Consider the following 21,481-nt stretch of genomic DNA (forward strand, 5'->3'; position numbering starts at 1 on the left):
TTTGTTTACTGGTTGCCAACAATGTAACATTCAGCTACATTAGAACAACTGAAGTCAAATGTTTCTTTTTAGCAGCCCTATGACCCTCATAAAATGAGTACTTCATGCTGTCAAAAGGCCCAAATCTCCCTAGCAGCAAAATGGAAGGCAGAGGAATAAAATGGCCACTGCCTCAGCAATAGATAAATCAAATTAGCATTCAATATTTTTCCTTATTAATTTTACATTAAATATGGAAACACTATTTTAAGAAATGTTGATGAAATGTTTTAAATTTGGGGTTATGTAAAATTACAAACTGAAACTCACTTTATATTCATTCTTAAAAAAAAATATATCACCAGACTGCATTGCCTTTCCTGAGAATTTCAGGCGCTCAACACGTATGAAAATCAAGCAGGTTTTATTGAGGAGCTTAAATTTGGACTTAGCAACCTAATTTTAGTCTCTGAAGTCTGAGTTTAATTTAATGTGACACTATATTCCTGCACAGGCCAAGCTTGGCCTAATGTTCTTTAAATAAAGCACCTTCAATTTTACGTGAAAGGATGATATCTAAATCAAAGTAGAAGGTTATTTTGTCTCCATAGGTTCTGAAGCTAGAAGAAGCAGTCATGCAAATTTTCCCATTTGTACTAATTTATGCCAAAATATGTGGCATATTTGAAACAGGTATCAAGAGCAGATTAGTAAAAATACTGAGCAGAGACCAAAAGCTGCCAACCTACTCTCCTTAGAACGTGATTTTACAGTTATTTGATGAACCCATTTAAGGCCATTGTATATAGTGGGTGAAAGACCAGTTACCAACACACCGATATGCACAAAGCACACTACGCCACTGTATGTTTGTTCCAATTTTACATGCACTGGTTCTTTAACAAATATAATCTGGATTTAAGTACAGTAGTGGTGTATCTAGGAGCAACACACAAGTATGATCCTGTGCGCAATCACAAGGTGTGTTCAAGAGGTGTCCATGACATCCTTCAGAAAATACTCCACTTTCTTTGCAACAATCACTTATGGGAATGAGAAAACAAAACTGAACATCCACTGGTTAGCTCCAGCATTTTTCAATTTTTTGAAATCAAAATAAACATGGCACTGGACTAAACATGACAGACAGAACTCCCAAAGAAGCCCAAAGGGACTTCTTCATGAGCAACATTTGTAGGACCAAGCAGTACAAAGAATGAAAAGGCACAGTCTGAAGTCCTAACAGGCTTCAGCCAAAGACTACACATTTTCATTCTGAGCAAAAGAAAGGAAGCTTAACAAATAACCAACCTTGAATTGTCCTCTTGAAGAAAGCCTTGCAGGCCTCGCAGGAGGCCACTCCATAGTGGTACCCTGATGCAATGTCACCACACACCAAACACAGTCTTTTGGGCATCGAGTTCAGCATATATTCACACTTGGTCTGTGAGTCTTCAGCAATGGTACTGGAGCAGTCATCGTACCGTTTCCTGACCGGCCCGTTGCCCCCGAGCCCTGTGGCCGAGGGGTAGAGGGGAGGCGAGTCCAGCCCGTTCTGATGTCCATTCATGGTGGAACTGTAGCTCCCGCTGGCGTCGGAGGAGCCACCGGGGCTGTGGTGGTTGATGCTGTCCGTCAGAGAGGCGGGGCTCGACGGTTCCGTCTTGATGTACGACGAACAGCTGGAATCAATGTGTCGATCTTTGCTTGACATTCTGCAGAGAAGCCTGCAGTGGGGAGAGAGAGAAAGAAGAATGTGTGTATTAAAGACAGTGCTCTTTAAGGCTGCTCTGGAAGGGTTAGGGACTGCACATCATTCATTCATTAGTCAATACTTCTTGTTCTACATGAAGGTAATCAGCATAAGGGCATGACAGAGCTTTGTCAAAGCTCCAGACAGGCAGTAAACAAAAACTTTAAAGAGACCAGATCCTTCTGCTGTCCCCTCCACCTGCCCTCTAGGCTACATGTCAACCTCATATCAACTCTAAATTCTGAACTTGTCATCAAGCAAGTCAAAAAATTTTAAAATTCTTATTAGATGGCTTGGCCATTAAATGTCTTCATTTTTCCATCTATACTTTCTTTCTGTAAATTCTGCCATTATCAAAAACAAATATTTTCCAGTTTAATCACATAAATATTCTGCTCTGTAATTAATATTTGTCAAGACACTTAACTAAAACACATATCCATCATCTATTGATCTGATCCAAGAACTGAAGAGCAAGTCCCCTTGCAATCTTTTTTTTTCTTCACTAATATTGCTTTATTAGAGATACGGCTATTTAGTAACAGAGTAACACATCAACGGGGTACTCTAACAAATAATTACAGCTGAACTCCATTTTCACAAAATCTAAGTGAAATGATTCATCAGCTGTGGCTGCAATTACTTTCTAGCCATTATCCTCAGACTAACCAGTAATAACTACACCACTATCCCATATATCTACAGCTCTATAGTATCTGACATTTTATGTGTTCCATTCTCGAATTAAAAAAATGTATTAGAGGAAATTTCACATAAAAGTTTAGTCTTTCAGAAAGTGAGATTTTGTCGTCTCAGTTCTCACAGTTTAAGAATTAAGCGTCAGAAATAAAACCATACAACATCTGATCCAACAAATTAGTGTTTTGTACAGGAAGGACTGTACAGGGGGAGAAATCTTTGTCTATTTCCATCCCAAGTTTTTTACTATTAACACATATTGGGGTGAACAAAGGACAAAAATAACAATAATTAGAAAGCTCCAATTCAGATATTATCTGTTTTCTTCAGCTGTGATTATGAGACCACAGTAGCAAATGGCCTATCCAGCATTTTCCTGACAGTACTCTCAGAAGCTGCCTAAGTTCAGACGATAGTTATGAACATTTCTTTTGAAACATTAATTGCAGAAAAGCAACTATCCCATAATATTACCTGGAGCTATGGATTTCTATTTTCTAAGCAAATATCTAAGTCAAGACAATTTGACTGACATAACTTTCTGAAGTGATTTTTGAAATCTTGTCTCCATTTTTCCATTTCTTTTATTGAAGAATAAAAAATTTTCATCAATTTCTACTTTAATATCTGGAACCAAATTCACCAATGGAAAAAGGACATAAATCAAAAGAGTTGGCTTCTTTTCCAGTAGGGGTAATGGAGATCAAAGCCTGAACTGTCATTAAAGATAAGTGTTTAAGATGAGATTCACCCTAAAATCAGTGCTCATGGATTTTATTTAGACTTCTCTAATGTTGTGATTTTTACTGTAAAATTCTATTAAAAACAACCAACCTGTATATTTGGAAAACAGCCAGATTGATGTACAGAAATGTTACCGTCTAAACTTAAAATCAGGGCGTATTTAGGGAGGCGGAAGGTGCAAGCTATCTGGTGTCAGCAAATAAACCAAGGAAATGGGAAGGTTAAAGCCGTGAAAATATCTTATTACAGTGGACCACCTGCTTGTGCTGTCCTTTCCTCAAGAACTGGAGGGGGGGAAATCCCCTTGCCAGCCTGCAGTAGCGTGTGCCTTTTCTTCTGCATCTGCTGCCTTGTAGCCGTCACTGTTAATGAGTGCTGTAATTAATAGATAGCTCTCTCTTGTCTTTCTACTTGCACTCTAGGCTAAGCACTTTTCTCAAGTCAACGTTTGAAAGAAAGCGGGTCGGCACTGACTTACAGCAGCTCTGCGAATTCCTTTTAATTTAGAGCACTTACAGCACCACTCCACTTACTACCTTATAATTACTGGACCGCTCTCACATACATTACGATCTTAGACTAGAGTTAGAAGTTATTAGAGTACTAAAACATGGTGTCTGCTGTCTCTCTATCCTCTTGCATTGACACTGAATTTTATACAGCTATGATTAAAATTAGCAATTAACTTTCACATTTTACCAACTAGTATTTTGTATTGTTTTTCTACACACTAAGATTCTTTTATTGACTAAACAGGTACTCGGTTCTTTTTACATCTCCCTTCTGCCAAGACTCCACATGTAAAGTCTCAAAATACAGCACGAGGAGTCACTGCCTACAGTCTGTCATAACCAGCTTGATTGCACATTCTTGTATGAAACTTCCATTCCTGGTTTTTTAAACCTAATTTGTGCAATAATTAGCCTGAATGTCACCCTTCCTGTTCCTGAAAAAAACAGAAACAAAACCATTTACAATTAATGAGCTGGTCAACTGCATGTTGTTTTGGCCAGTACAGAAGTGGCTATCTCCCACTCCAAGCAGTCAGAACCAAAATACCATCTCAATTCTAACAAGCATTAAAATCTGATCACCAGTGCTGCCTATGCTAAAGCCAGTCTGCTGATGCCTCTGAAGTAGCAGGTTCTGGTACCAACCCAGACTGAGCTGCTTTAGACTCCAGCTTCAACAGTACAGACCGGATTGGTGCACACTGGCAAAGCGTAAATGCGGTTAAAACATTAACTGTTCCAGGGAAAAGCAAAAACAACAGCACCTGACTCTTGAGAACAAAAACTTTCTCAATCCCCAGAAGGTGAAACAGCGACAAGGCTGGATACTGGCTGTGGGTGGGCAACAGACACCTACGGCTTTCACTCCTTCCTTACTGCACCACTTCTGAACAAAAGTAATTCAAGAGCCATCTAAAACGGATGGCAGGTGTGACCACCATCAAATTATCATGCTGAACATTTGGAATAATGCCTAAGCTAGATCTCTGTAAAATCCCTCCCTCAGTTCCCTCCTAATTACTACTTAGCTCGTTACACTGAAGAATTCCTAGACACCATTGCATTATAGTGTAAAACTACAGTTGGAGTTTAATTCTCTCTTCCTCTCTGTGTCTGAAATTCTACAGCTCTATTATTCAAGCCTGAAATATTCACAACTATCTATAAATTCAATTGTCAGCCAGTGGGTTTTATTCTAGACCTCACTTCAATCTAAAATTAGAGGCACTAAAATTCACATTAACTCTAAGAGGAATGTAGTGAATAAGACTTTATTTCAAAAGAACACCTTTTTGTCAGAAAGAGCTATTTTCAAGATGATGGCTTTATCTGCATTCAAAGAGAATAAGCCCAATTCCACATTGTGCTGTTAATGCAAAATTTTTAGGTCACATTGGATTAATAAAAATCTAAATTTAGTTAAGGTTTATGAATAGAAATAACATGTGTCATATAAAAACGTACAGTATTTATTTTAAAGCCTTGGTGGGGTTGTTTTTTCTCTTTGCTAGATTTTAAGTCAAATAAATGGCAGTTCCATTTGTGGTGGGCTGTTCTAAAGTAAGTTTTCTAACAAGTGTGAAATATCAGGTAAACTTTCCTTTAGGTAGCTTCAGGAAAAACAACAACAGGCTCTAGAAGCATTTCCGTGGCCATATACAAGAGAAAATACATAGGGTGCTGCAAGGCATGGCTAATAGGCAATATGCAGCATTAACTTGTCATGTCTACACTAAATTTACTTCAAAACTTCTTCATTTAAGAAAGACCTGAAGCCAGGATCTGCTGGCAGAAAGATATAATGACAGAGCACTGCAATAGACAACTTCTTTAAAACAGTCTTAAACAATAGCGAATAAATTGTAATGCTATGTGCTTATGAAAGGCTGAATATATTAAGAATTTATTAATGCAATCACATTCATATTTCCATCTACCTGCCACATTACTAATGATATTGACAGTGCTGACACTGGCTAAATCAGTATCAATATACAAGTGGAATGTAAAAATTAACTGCATCTGATTATGGTATATAGCCTTAAGAAAGCCTCATTCCAGCTACTGGGAGCTCTTTATATTCCATCTATATATATAACTGGTTCATGAAGTTACTTTTCCCTTATCTCCCTTACACCAATACCTAAAGGAGGTCAAAACAACATGCCAATACCTCATAATCCGTGAACACATTTCACATTTGTTTTTCAAGAAGGAAAAGCTCTGCTTAAAGCGTTATTTGCTATTACAGAGCTTTGGTGATATTTGGTGGTATCAGTGGTAGTAACAATTAGCTACAATAATTAAAGTAACCACTTTTACTGCAGAGCAACATTAAGGTCCACTTTTACCTGCATGTAAAGTATTTTCTTTATTTGGGGAGAGAATTGCCCTATTTCCATAAATATTAGAACAGGTTTTTAGCAGCTGACATTTGTAATGACAGCTACTATGTGGGAGTATCAGCAAGGTAGGTGTTACTAGGTAGTTTTCATGCTAACAGTACCATCCATCTGATTTTCCTCCAATACCTTCCTCTCACATGGATGTCTACCAAAAAGGTCTTGCTATCCTTAGACTTTAATTGTGAAAGCTAACGCATTAAAGAATCTCTTTGTCTAAGTGACACAGAAAGTCTACAGTAGTCAGGAATGGAAGTCAGATCCTCACTTTGACTATAAATACCACATTTACTTCTAAGTACTGTGCTTACTTTCAGTATCATTTCACAGGTCTATACTAAAATCAGTAGACAAAAAAGAGCGTGTTCCAGTGAATTTCCAGACTCCATTTCCCTGACTGTAACAGAGAGAAAAACATTTGTGTGCAAAGAAACCAAAACATTGCTTCTCGCACAGACACCCATGACAACACCTCAAGACACTTACCAGGTCCTGTTAAAGAGCTGAGTAACAATTTCAGCTGAGCTGCTTTACACTGAGCATTTTTTTTTCTGCTTCAGCTAATTGCACTCTAGTAAAGTGGTAAAATGTGAATCACTTAGTAGGAAAATGGGCACCAGCTGCTATTGTCAGAGAATGGAGACGCGGAAGAAAAGGAAAGTGACTGAATGAAGTGTCATGTCAGAAATCAACGGTGCAACGTGTGATTTGAGAAAACATGACTACTTTACAGAGACAGGGTGTCATTATGGCATCACAGTAATACGGTGCTTTGACAACTGCTGGGTCTAACATATCATCATTGCATTAAGGTGCACTGGCTTAGTTGGAGGAAGGAAAAGAAAAGATTTCTTCTTTTAATAAGAAATATGGTAAGGCCCGCTTGGTTAACCTAGTGGATGAGATCATTAATTGCGAAGTATTGCTAATCCTGTCCTATGCGTGCACAAACAAAACTGTTATTAGGCTCAAGGTCTTTAATAATCAACACACATGTACAACCATGTAGTAAGGAGTACCTGATGCAAAACAGAACAGCTGTGATGGTTTGGTGGGGGTTTCTTTTGGGGGGTGGGGGGTTGTTAAGAAATGCTGAATGTTTCATTGTTTTTTGCAATTTTTTATTTCATGTTTTCTTGAAACTTCCTTATTTCACCTTGGTAAGGAAAGCAAAGCAAGCCAGTGACTCCTTCCAGAGCAGCTGTCAAAGCCAGTAGCAGCCGGAAGAGAAGGAGCAATGCTTGAAGCCATCATGTTGTTACCAGCAGTGGCCTGAGTTAGCTGATGACTGCTGACAGAGGATGCAGCTTCCCAAACAGTTGCTATTGCTCTGTATGCCATCTACCCAAGCTCTGCTAAAGTACTTCCTGCACACGAGGCAGTGGAAGACTGCACTACTGCGTGCTCATTTTTAGCTCAACAAAACAAGCCAAACAAACCACTATCTCAGACCCTTCAGATCTGCACCATCTAAGTGGTGTTTTGTTTTCTGTGCTACTTTTAGAAAAGCGAAGTTTTTAAGTAGCTGGCTTGCAAGTACTATAGACCGTCCAAAACAAGGGGGAATTATTTAAACCTCCTCACCCACCATATATAAATATTCATTATTGCTTCCCATTCTATTTCAAGTTGATTCCCCGTGCTTCCTGGTTGATAAACTTTGTTAACAAGAAGGAAATGATCCTGAGATACCCCAATGTGTTGCAAATTATCACTGTTGACAGCTCCTACGTTTAAGGATTACATCTGATGCAACAATGCATACTAGTGTCATTTATCTTTAGCTCATTTCCTTGGATCTATTTCAACTGAGGGTGAGCATCTCTTGTTTATAGCTCTAAATACTGTAAGTGAGCAACTGGCAAATCAATAAAACTGTTAAATGCATAATAATACTGTGTAATTACTTACATGATGTTTTGCATAATTAACTGTCTGAGGTGTTCTTTGATATAATGGATACTCAGAGTACAGAATAACCTATAAGCCTATAAAACACACCCTGTTTATACGAAGAGAAATTATGTGTAAAAATTTCATTCTAATAGTCCAAATCAGGCTTTGGCACTATATGACAGAAAGCCTTCCTTTCCTGCCAAGTCTAAATCAATTCTTATGGCATTACTTCATAACTAACGTGATATTTCACTGATGATGACTATTACCCTGATTACTTGGAAGTAATGTAGTAATAGCAAAAATACACTTAGATTAAACAAACTACTGCTATTTAATCAATATTATTGAGACAAACTAAGTGTTTTAATAAGTCTGTATAGATGCACTAATGCTGGTTTAATTAAATGTATCCTTAGACATGCACAGGCTCTGCAGCATACAGATTCTAAGGTTTGACAGACTATACCATAACTCTTCTGAATTTAAAAGCTGAAGCACTTAGAGGCAACATAATTTAAATCTTTTCAAACAAAAAAATTATTATTCTTTTCATTAGGTACTCTTTTAGGAACACAAATGAGGAATAATACTCAAAGACTTCACACCTTTGAGCCAAAACACCAGACATCTGAAAAGGTGCCAGCCCTCAGTGGCACAGTTGTCCACTGTACCCAATACATGTCACTGCAACACACTGACACAAACGAACAAACAAAACCTCTAACTGAAAGGCAGAAAACAAAAGCATATATAAAAAATTGCACCAATGACCTTAATTTTTGCATGTGTTTAATGCAGAAAATATCCTATTAGCTGTTATGCACTACTACTAGGCAGGCCATTACCAAAAAAGTTTCAAAGACTTGCCTATGTATACAGATCTCATGTCTTTAAGTAGGAAAAGATACCTTTTTCATTATGACCCAACAATTTAGTTTTCAAATACTTTAAAACAAAAAGAGAAATATTGAAGAGAAAGCAACACAGGGAGATGGCACTTCAGAACAAAATCATTCTACAATACCTCAATGTTAAACACAGAAAAAATTAATTGAGTTTTGTGTGTGTACTATGGTCCCGACACAACCTTAAACCTTGGGGAATACTTCATATACCTACTTAGTTTGTCTCTAACGTTTTTCTCCTGTGTCTCTAATATTTTTACAGCTAGAACATGGCTGCAGTTTGAAGCTACAATCCTACCACTGTCATACCTTACACTTCTCTCATTTACTGACTTTTAGCCTAACATTATATGTATTTTTTATTTTATTTTGTTACAGAACTTAACATCCCTGAAAAGAGCCAGCTCTGCAGCAAGAGTAAAGTTGAGAGCTGCAAGAACTCACACCAGGAGAATTCCTATGCCCAAAAAGTTCCAATCAAAAAGGCTGTCATGTGACAATTAGAATGATGTCCAAGCCTCATCATATGTAAACCAGTAAACTGATCAGAAAGAGTAAGATTTTATTAGTCTAAATGCAGACATACAATTAATGTCATACACTGCAAGACAGCAAAAACTCCAGTTAAGAAGTGTTTTTCTGTTATGGAGCATCATTCTACTTGTGGTTATATTTCAGTGGTATCAGGTGGAATCCACCTGATGTCTCCAGCCCACAGAGGATACGGTAAAGTGTGAAGGAGTTGGCTATTAATTGTGAAGATTCTTTTTATTAAGGGAAATCAGCTGAAAGAGCAAAAGAAAAGGAAATGCTGCATTCAGCTACTTCAAGAGATAAAAATAAAAAACTACAAAAGTAAGTAAAGATTCATTCAAGAACATAACAGGCTTTCTAAAGAGGGATTATTTTGAAATGATTACAGCATCAAAAGAAGTTACTTGCACCAGTCAGAAAGGCAGTACTACAGATCAGAGAGACACAGCTGTCATTCATTACTTTCCAAAAGGAAAAAGATGACAAAAAATGCTTTCAGTCTCAAGAGAGTCGAAGTTTGCATCATGAGATTTTTCACAATTTCTGGCAGCAATTTTGTTCCATGGCTGAAAGGCAGAGTGTAGGTGTGCACACACCGTGTACCTGTCTCCCCACCCAGCTCCCTCACCGATTTTCTACAGATTTATAGCAGAAGAATTATAATTTGCACGCCAGGCTCTGTTAAATTGGAGAAGCGATTAGAGAGAACACACCAGAAATAGTATCAGAGAGTGAGCGTCTTAAAAGACTCAGGACTAGAACTTATAAAGTGATCCTTCTCCCACCCCCACACTCAGCTGGCTCCCAGTGTGTGCTGCCCTCCCAGACACATGCCACTGGATTTAAATATCCCCTACACATACATGTGCACTGGCACACGCAACCAAAAAGCTACTTGGGGAGTGGGGAAATGACGTTTTCCTGCAATCAGTGTTTAAGTGAATGTTTGTCCCAGTGTGTTACACCATGCTGTCAGCAAGCAGCAGGGAGTCGTTGAGTTGTTACTACATTTGATTTGACTGCCAGTAGGAAGCTTTATTTCTACCAACTGTTAGCTGCCAGCTCTACGGATCTTCTCCTAGTTTGAGAGGTTTTTATTTTTATTTTTTTTATTTTTCTCTTTTACTCAGGACTTTTAGTGTATGGCAGAAGCATCTCCACACCTCCATGCATCACAGCAGTCCCTTCACTTACACTTGCTGCCCTATACACAAGCAAGTAATTGTATTAAGGCAACCATAAGTCAATCCTGACACACATCAGGAAAGTGATTTTTATATCTGGTACCTGAATGAGAGGAGCAAAGATGAATATTTACATAAGCAAACTGAAACAGGGTAATTTTATTCTGATCTTTTCTGGAAAAATATGGGATTAGACTCTGAGGAATAGATATGGAGAGATAACCTGGTTATATTTTCCTTCCAAGGAGAGGTTTTGCTCTCCAGATCTTTGTATGTTTCCCAGAGTTTTCAGTAGGGCTTTTTGTTTGCTTGTTTATTATTCACATATATCCTGAAAGGTTTCTGCTCTGTCAAACAAGACCCTATAACTTTAACAGTTGTTTACAACGCTTCCTCTTCCTACACAATAATGATGATTTTGATAATTAGGATCTAATTATAATGGATCTGACAACAACTTCCAACAATGAAAAGCATCTTTAGAAAAATGAAAGCATATGCATGAATAGTGCAAGGAGGTGGGGTGGGGGAGAGAAATACATCCCTATGAGACAGCCAGAGAATTCAGGCTGAATGGAAAAGTAATTAACACTAAAGAGCTAAAACTGTAATTAAAGAAAATTTCATTAAAGAGAGGCAGGTGATTCCACTTTCCTAAATATGACAAGGTGCTGTATAAAAATAAAATAAGAGCCAGTTTCAGTGAGTGAAGCAGGAAAGCCATGTCTTTAACCAGATCAAATTCTCGAAATTGGCTGTCAAGACGGGATTGTTGTGATTTATACCCGTCTATCAAGCGCATGAAAGAGAGAGACAGGAGAGGAAAAGAGGCAAGCTGCTGTCGCTTCCATTCGCAAAGCACCTTTAATTTCCACGGCACCATCTGTTACCAAATCTAATTCACATTCCCTCCTAATCTGGTTTAGTTCTGTAATACTAATTCTTCCACTACTCTTATAAACATTGCTCTCAAGAAAAAGCTTTGGTCCCGGGTTGGTAAAAAATTGAATATTATACAGTTTAGGTTCTGGTGACTTAAGTGAAGCATGCTGCATATTAAAATGCACTTCTGGTAAAAGGATTTGTTTTCAGTCAGCGCAGAGATACAGAACTGTGCACATTTGAAAAAAGTCATGGGGGGAGGAGGGGATAGAAAAAAAGGGGGGAAAAATCACGGCTGATGATGAGAAAGTAGGCTGTGGACATGAAAGCAGCGGTTGTCATAAAATACAATTGTTGTCAAGTTTAGTCACTTTCAGTACTGGCTATAAAATCACTTTGTCACGGTCTCATATTGAAAGCTTGAAACTGTATTTTTGATAAAGAAACTAAAAGGAGTGAGATGTAAGATCCTAGGAGGGAGAAAACATTCCTTTCAAATTATGAGATGCAAGTATCTATAGGAAACCTGAAAGGTAGGGACAAAAATTCAAAGTGGTTTAAAACAGTCTCTAAAGTGCCATAGTCTTACTTTTAGCTATGTTATGATGACAAAAATCCCAATCACTTTTGCAGGACTTGAAAACAGGATAGGGGACCAGGCCTTTTCTGTGGCTAAGTGTTCTCAGAGAGCGAGTCCCACAGCTACTGGATCTAGGGTTGACTCAGCTTTCCTGGCTCCCACACAGAGCTCTGTGACCAGATTACTTGAAATCAATATATAAGCAAGGAAAAGGGCCTAGGCAAATATTTCTAATCATAATGTTATGGTACTGTTTATTAATAATGATTTTTAACTTACTGGTTTTTAACGCATTTCCAGAGATACCCCTATCTCACTCCTACAGATGAACAGAACAAAACACAGAAAGGTGAAAAGTTGTCTAACACTGCTCAACAGGACATCATCAGGGCATAGGAATCCTGCCACGGTTTGGGAGAATTCCAGTCCAGTACATTTTGTTTTTTTCTACGGCTTTGATTAAAACATGCTTTGGAAGTTAGAGTATTTATGTCTGAAAAAGGAACTTGTCTTCCACCTCTGAAACGGGACCTATGTTGCTTTGAAATATAAAAGGGTTTTTTTCTAAATGGAAAACTTAACTACTTCTTACTCTTAATTTAAATGTTTATTTTTCTGTTAAATTAATCCAAATTTATTTGTGTGAAGCCTTTCCAAATACAAAGCCTATGTCAAGAACAGCACTAGCCAGTACATAGGGTAATGTGTGAGCAATGAGTAGTTGTGAATAGACATAGGTTTTTATGATTGGGGTGGGATTTTTTTTAAGGATTTGAAATGAAAGAAGCAGACAAAACTAGGAAAATAAATACTTTGCTAAAGTATTTTTCAAATACTTTACAAATACAATTTATCAGAATATCTTGTTTTCTACAAAATGCAAAAAAGAGTCCTAGGTTTCATTATATGAAAGAGGAATGCATAAAAAAAATTCCACTATTCCTTGCCTAAGCAAACTTTTAACTGCTGTGAAACAGCCATGAACAGAGAAGTCAGTTCTAAAGATGAACATGAATTCTGAAGAAAACTCCTCCTCCTCCAACATCACTACTTGATTCTCGAAGTGCTTAAATTGTCTGGGTAATTTTATAAATGGCGCTGGGTTTGTTTTTTTAATGGGAATAGTAGCTAGAAAAACAAAATCAAATTTGTTCCAAATACAGCACATCTGCCATTCGTTTTGGGTCAAAACCTTGGGTACATGGGAATAGACCCAGTAATTCTGAAGCTCTGCAAATTTATACCAGCTAATGGTGTTATTCCCTAACCCAGCCTGTGATTTCAGAGGGTCTAAGGTCCTGATACTCTTGATACACAAGATGCAAGTGGATTACCATAACCTACTGCACCCAAAGAAAACCACACTGACATGCAAGGACTCGGAGAACACAGCAGCCTATTTATTTACTTGAACTAAAGCATTTGAGTGATATGAGCCCTGTCTGTTAACACACATTTCTATTTCTACACTATGAAGCTGTGTAACAGTTTTAAGTGAAAACTGTAAGAAAAAAAAAACCAACAAAGGAACTTTCCACTGAATTCTTCTCTTTCTTTGCTTAAGTATCTTGACTCTGGAAGGACTGGAAATAGAAACAGACTAAAAAAAATTGTTTAGTACATTACTTGGGTGTGGTACTGATAACCAAATTCATCACATATTGAGATAAATCAGAGAATTCATAGGAGCAACACCTATACAGCTTGAAAGTCTTTTCTAGTCTATCTTGGATTTTAATGTGTGATTACAGATTTTTATAAACAAATAAATAAACCTTTGGTTTTTCACAGTTCCCTGTTCTTCACATATTACTATGTGTAATTCAAACCTATTTATGCCACTGGGTTTACACGTCAGAAATTTGCCTCTGGTATCAGCAGCAAAGGTCAGGAAGCAAAAGCTTTCACTTTTAAAATGTTTGCATGACTCCAGAAGTTTCCATGATAAGCTTCTCACAAAGTCCTGATATTGTTTGTACTCTCTTAACTTTGGCCCTGTATTTTGGTGGAAGTCACAGGGCGAAGAAAGAAGTTCAGTGTATTCCAGAAAAATTGTCTTAAGTAAGAAATATGTACCTGCTCAATTATAACATGTAGAACAGGGGTGTTGCTACTTGCAATTATAAAGCAATTGTATCAATACACTACAATCATTACATGCTTCACCTGTGGCCATCTCTTCCGGAAAATGTCCATGAGAGGCTTGTCCAAGAAAAGCTTTACATGAAGAGATCAGCATTAATTACTCCACACTGCATGCTGCAAATTTCAGCTGTATTTTAATGACATATTTGCTCCAGTTATTTCACCAGTATTAAGTCTAGATCAAATATTTATTTCTTGTACTGCTGAAAGTTCTGTTTAAGCTGATTGTCCTTGGGTAAGCAGGGAAAGGAAGACTGGCCTGAAGAAAATGTGGCATTCCACCAGTAAATTCAAGTAACACACATCTGATCCAGAGAAGTTTTGTGCCTCACCAGTTTCAGCACAAGTTCAGGATGCTCATCAAACCAAGGACCAGCCCTGATCAGTTAATAGGATGGCATTAAATGATGATTTTATCAGATTGGGAATCTTTTTTTTTTTTCCCCATGATGGAACTGAGATCTGGAATAAGAATCATTTCATCAGGCATCTGCTTAGATCATACACCAAATCTGCTTCACTTCTTCCCTCGTTCTTTACACAGTAGAAGGTCTGACAGTAAATCTTCATATTACTTTTGCTTCATGGAATGAATAGCCTGGTGTCCTGAAAAATAAATTATGAGCAACCAAGATAACACCAATATACTCAAGACTTTAACTGCCTGTAGTTGGAAGCTTAATAAACTGAGGGTGCTTGTGGAGATCAGCATGAACACCTGAAAGAGGCCACTCTCATCTACCCCTGGATGGCTGCATCATTCTGTAAAATCCAAAACAGGACATCAGCTGAAACATCTGTCATAGGACAACAACTATTGATAGCCAAATGATGATGTGGGATTGGCTGACTGTACATTACACAGGCATGGCTATCCTACAGGTTGTATTAAATATGAGAGCCCGAGATTTATGTTATGGGTGATAAGGCCAAGAATGCTGTAAAAGTGAAAAAATATGGCAACAGTATGCAGTACATCACTACCAGGATAATTATTTATATAAAAAGTTCCCATTCTTACACTTCCAACATATAGGGATAAAATTCATATATTCAAAGAAGACATAATAATAACCTGTCAGCTTGTGGTGATGGATATGTTTTTAATCCAAATGACCACAGTATCCATTCTACCTGTCATAAAAGGACACAAAAAATTGAACTTTCCTTTCATAATTCTTTAAGTTATAAGGGAAAAACACAGAAGCATGGTAAGTGGCTCATTCTGGTGGACAAATGGACAGGCAGTAGTAAAATGTATGAATAAAAGGCACTGTTCCTTCACTAATGATATTTTCACTTGTTACACACCACAATGCAGGCGGTATTCCCTCCTTTGCCTTTTCAAGTATACCCCTAGATAATCTAAGTTATGGAGACAATATGAGACTGCAGTAAAAAGACTTAAAAAGTGTATTACACTATTTAGTTCTCATTTGAAAGCAGTCCTGCACAAAGTGGCACAAAAGCACTATTTCATGTACACCTTAATGATTTCAGGTTTGTGCCCATAAGGATCCCCTATTCTTAAACTCTGCCTGTATATTAAAATCTGACCTGTATATTTTGATTTTTCAAAATTCAATCAAGCCCTGGCAGAAGTTTCATAGATCTATCAGATTCTTCTGATGCAGAAGGAAAACTACAGAACCTGTTCCTGTACCCTCCACCCACAACACATACAAACTCACACCACACATTTGCCACTAATCTTCCCCAGCCTGCATTTTTTCAGGGGTAAAAATGACAAAGAAATTTAACTAAGTTAATTTTAAGTGCTGAAAATGTAGGCAGACTGCTCAGTTATTTCATTTTAAAAGATCTTCATTTTCCCATCTGTGTTATGGCAATTTTATTACACATTCGGCAAATTTACAGTAACAAGATGTTCCCCTGACAAATTAATCACTTTCCAAGCATTTTATCATATAAATAAAATATCACCTCAAGAGAGAAAATCAGCTCAATCAGTTGATTTAACCCATCTTTCGGGGAACTCGTCTGAAACAGATTGAGCGCATTTTTTCCGAAGAGGGACTGCACACACAGCCTCCCGGACTCCCAGCTCATATGGTGAGGCTTTTCCAGGAGAAAATGTTTAAGACAGCTGATAGGATGCAAGATTCTTCCTGTAAGAACTACCTTGAAGCAATGACAGATCTCCACTGGGAACAAATAGAGATTCATAAAGAACCTGGTAAGGGTTTTGACTGAGAAACTACATTTTTCCCCTTAGATCACTGATAATAATTTCTGCAACATTTCTCTGGTGTTATTATCATCATAATGTACGAGTAAAATATATACTGTTTTAATAATCTGCTCTAGTGTTTTAAAAACCTCACAATAAAATAACACACGTAAAATTCCAACCAGTTTTTCAGCTGATTATATGATTTTTAACTTGGCTTTTTCAAATTTCCCCAGTGTTCTCTAATCTCATTCTGGCAAGTAAATTTTGTTTTTATGAAAAATAAGTGACTGGCAGCATTAGCAATACAATATATGCACAGAAGTGCATTCAACTCAAGCTTTCCCAAACTAATCCTAAAAACAACTCAGTGCCTTTCTGGAGAGAATCTGTCACTAAAGCAATTTAACTCCTGCCATTTAACCTTTCTTCGTCTGCCCTGCTCTCCCAGTTCTACTTTTAGTCAGGCACTGCCAACAAGTATAAACAAGAACAAGGATGACAACCTCTGTTTATGTTACTAGAACCTAAAGTTGTTAAAAACTTGAGTTAAACTTAAATTTAATTTAGCCAGATGTGCTATTTTTTTACCAGGAGTTAGTAGTATCAATATAGGTTTTTTGTACTCCAATACTCTGAAGAAGTATGATAGCAAATCACCGTTTTGCTCAAAGAACCACTCCACCAAGACAACACAAATATGTAATCCTTACAACACAACTATACTCTTCAATGAGATATTTACACTATCCTCAGCATCAAAGTTCTGGGTGCCAAGGACAAGAGAATTCACACATCTAGACAGGCTTATCACTCCCTTTATTCTCTCAGCAAAATATTAACTTTACCTCCCCAAATACCAACATGTGAAAAATACATAAAACAACACAACCTAGTAGCAGGAAAACAGTGGTGTTTATGGATTGCAATCAATAGCAACATAAATGCTAGGGATTGCTATATAATTAATAATGCTGTAAATAGATATATTAATTCTACAAGGTCTCAATATTACAAGCTGCAAGCTCTGTACTACTCCGAATGGTTTGTGAGTTGTCACTGGCTGAAACATTCCTGGCTTAGGTACTTTTTTTAAAAATTACTCTCACAGATCACGAAACACAAGAAAGAATTGTGAACATAGGTCAGAGCAACTTTAGGTCTTTAAACAGATGAAAACTTCAAGCAAACAAAAAAAACCCAACAAAAATGGGAAGAAAAAAAAGCCCAAACAAAACAATCAATTATAGTACTTGTTCATTTTGTTCCTTTCTATACTGGAAAAAACTAAATATTTGTTTCACAAGATGCAAGTGAACTTGGCCAACAGGAGTTTATTATCCTTTAACCCCTTCCTTCAAGTACATTGCCAGGAAATTTACTGCCTTTGCAGGATATAGTCCCATAAGTTAGTGTTTCATTAAGAAGCAGCTTCTTCACCTTCTGCTAGAAAAAAACACACATTCTAAAAATGGAATATATGTCCTTGAGATATAGAACAAGAAAAAAAGATTATTTGCAGTGTTTAATAGAATTGTATTTTTAAAAGACTTAGAGCACTTGGAACCCTAAGTCAACGAAATATTTTGTTCTCAACCAGTACATACAAATCAACCATTTTTGATCTAAACTGAAAAGCAGTGCTTTCTTTGAACACAAAATGTGACGTTCAAACTGTTCTAACAGAAAGTACAAGGAGAAGATACTACCTTCCTCTCACTTAAACCTTTTAAACAGAACAAAATTCAGTCAGTTTGAGTGGTTATCAGGACTTCGAATCCAGCATCCTGCCAGGTAACTGACAGGCCAGCTGGCAGTGCAGGCACTGTGGAAGCAAATCAATTTGACTCCATGCAGTAAAAACACAACTGATTTCAAGATTCAGCTCACCTGGTTACAGAATCTGGCCAGCATTTTAGAAAAACTTCTGCTATGTCAAACCAAAGCACAACAACACAGAGCCATCCACAGAATGAAGGACAAAACTTGCAGACCTCACATAGGGCGGAAAGCTCCAGGAGGAGAGGCAACCTCAGAGAATGCTGTGTGCTCCTTATTTAACAGAAATTCCTACCAACATTCATTTATTTTGATAATTTCTAATTGAGGAAAAGTGTGTTCATTTGACACTCCTTTCACAGCCAGCTGGTGGACAAGGTATTTAGATGCTTCAGCCTAAATGTCCATGAGATACACAGAATTTCTTTAATTGACTTTTAAATTTAAAATGTAGCTGTTCTATTTAAAGTTGTGTCCTTGCAGTTCTGAAGTAGCCACTAATCCTTTTATACACTATGAAGTATTTCCATCATTTTTCCCCCTGCAATTGCCTCCTGATTCTGCACAGTACACATATAATGTACTCCTAAAATTATTTAACAGTGGAATAACTCTGCAGGAAGAGTAAGAACTCAAAGACCTGGAAAGTTAAGAATCATAGAGTTCAAGTTACTTTCAAAGGCTAAATTAATCTTGATTTAATGGGGGGGATCACATTTTAGATATAGGATGGATATGCAAACTGACTCAGACACTTTAAAATCATCTCCAGGATCTCCACTTTTGCAAACAACACCTCTTCAAACTGAGGAAGATACAGGACACCAGATCTTTTAATTTGAAAGATGACAAAGTGGATTATTGGTTAGTTACACGTGCCAGTAGGGTGATCCATTACCATGGACGCTCCACTGCGAGTACACGATGTCTCCTTAATAGTAGCTAGAGCCTTATTGGCTTAAAAAAAAACGTAAAAAGGGTTTTGCATGTGAATTGAACTTAATAGGTTTGACATGGACTAACCTTAAAGAATCCAATCCACTCAAATCCCTTTGAAGGCTGCAGCTGAATTTCATGCAAATCTTAGAGAAGTAGCCAGGCTGCTGGGATTTCAAGATGCTGTGTCCCTTTCTTCTGCAGATCTAAATGCAGGCAAAACAATGACACAAAACCCTCCCACAATTTCAAGGATTCCTCTTAAGATGATCCTGGTTTTGTTCTTTGGCTCAGGGAAGTGTGACATTTAAAATTCGAAAGCAAGAAGAATCTGACATCAGGAAACACACTGAAGTAGAAAGCCAAATTTATTTATTTTTTTTTTAAACACAGCACTGGACTAATGTTTCAAACATTAAAAAAAAATCTGACATGGCACAACTATTATTAAAATGCTTAGAACAGAAGGATGTAGATGAAATTTTATGCTCAATACACTAAAGAATTTTCTTTTCTCAAGATAATTCAATTTTAGAAATAAATAATCTATCAGTCTAAATCTTCTGGTGGTAATTTTGTAATTCAAGCAAGAAACTTGAAAATAAACCTATTTATTAAGGCCACTCTAACTCTGAAATTATGTTTTCTTACATAATTTCTTACATTTCTTTTGATTTCCATTAAAATATTTTAAAATATTTAAGTGTTCTATGTATGTTTATGTAGGCAGAAAAGCATAAATCTATTTGTCTGTGTAACAATATATATACACTGACAGCTGGAAAATTATTTGTTTGATGGCCACATTTAATCTTCACCTGATAAACATGAGAGAATAAGAAAAAGGAAAAAGCGTTTGTCAACTGCTTTACCTCTTTGAATAAAGTACAGATGACTACAAATGTAACTACAACCAAATCAAAACCACATAGAGTGTATAAAGCACTGACTATGCAAAGCAGTTATAAATTCTTGGTTAACAAAGGGCACAGAAAGCCCTTAAAGGAAATATTTTATTTCTGCTAAATTAATACCTAAAAGCATTACATTTCATCAGTTTCACTTAGGTTTAAAGTCCCCAAAGATTCTCCTCCTGAAACTGGCTATATTTTATGTGCAAACCGGGCTGAGAGCTATCTAAATCTAGATAAAACTCATTGGCTTGTAATCTTCACAATGATCTATACATCTAAATCTATATGCAAATCAAATGCTCTCATGCATTAACACATTCCAAAGCATCTAGGAGTAAGAGAGCGCTTTCTCCCTCTCACAACACCCCTCCTTTGCTCCTCTCCCCCTCTCTTTATTTACACTAGCTACCTAAATAATTCACACAGCCTTCTTTTCAGGCTGAATGTTGCTCCGCTGAAGCCCGCAATGAGCTATTGCAGTAACCAGATGGACACATGAATGCAGCAGGTGGGACAGATGGCAGCCCGCCCTGTCTGACGCTGCCTGCCTCAGCCTGGGCTGCCTTTTCCTTCCAGGTACATTATCATCAGTGTAGCAGAAAGCGGCACGCAGAGGGAAAAAACCCTTTACATACAATACTGTGGGAACTAGTTAAATAAATGACCAGATGCTTATTTGCTTTCTTAACCAAAATGCAATTTACTTAGAAGTGTGTAAGATGCATTTCCCCTCTCTCTCCTGCTTAAAGGAGAGAAGTCAATCCCTATTCTGCAGCAAGCCCCTGAGTGCTGTATATAAAACAAAACAGGCCTGAAATCTTATCAAGATCTTAAACTCATGACTTCACAAAAATTTTGATTCTCCTTCAGTTTCCAAATGCTCTCCTATTTCACAGGTAACTGGTGTCATTTTTTCATATGTAAATACATGCATATCATCTAGTACATGGTCACAGTTTTTAGATGAAATCTTAATACCTAGTATATCTCCAGTGAAAAGCCTCTGTTTCCATCATGGGTTATGTCTGTTTACTGAATGTCTTCTACTTATCTTAAGAGATATATAAAACTACTAAGTTTATTACAAAATACTTGGCATTGCTAGGGAAAATGCAAACAAAGGCTGAGGCAGTAGGTCTCTCTTTGACTGCAAAAATTAATAATTTCATGTGATGCTTTTCTCTATGGAACACTGGGCAAAACACACTGAAGAAGACACCCAAAATTATAATACATGTTTTGAACAAGAATATAAATGAAAAAGAAAGATCTGGTGACACATCACTCTGGCAGAGTTTGACTGGCACCAGTATCACTGTACCACAGAACTTGTCCTTTTTATACAAAATGTACTGTCCAAATAAGCAGAAGCAATTAACTTCATTTTCATGTCAGCAGGCAACTTCAGTATTAACTAAAATCACTGCTCAAGGACCATTTCTA

The 21,481-nt window shown here is 37.2% G+C and overlaps 1 protein-coding gene across 50 annotated transcripts in view; it reads right to left on the reverse strand.

Moving 5' to 3' along the window:
- ESRRG (estrogen related receptor gamma) overlaps nucleotides 1-21,481 on the reverse strand; it is a 387,839-nt gene that overhangs the window by 120,270 nt on the left and 246,088 nt on the right. For all 50 annotated transcript variants that reach the window (XM_058835879.1, XM_058835826.1, XM_058835862.1 and 47 more), the window contains one exon: nucleotides 1,291-1,706. In XM_058835879.1, coding sequence (XP_058691862.1) covers nucleotides 1,291-1,693 — 403 coding nt within the window. In that variant the 5' untranslated portion in view covers nucleotides 1,694-1,706. The remainder of the gene's footprint in view (nucleotides 1-1,290; nucleotides 1,707-21,481) is intronic.

Source organism: Poecile atricapillus, chromosome 3 (genome assembly GCF_030490865.1).
Source record: "Poecile atricapillus isolate bPoeAtr1 chromosome 3, bPoeAtr1.hap1, whole genome shotgun sequence".
In the NCBI taxonomy this organism is placed as follows: domain Eukaryota; kingdom Metazoa; phylum Chordata; class Aves; order Passeriformes; family Paridae; genus Poecile; species Poecile atricapillus.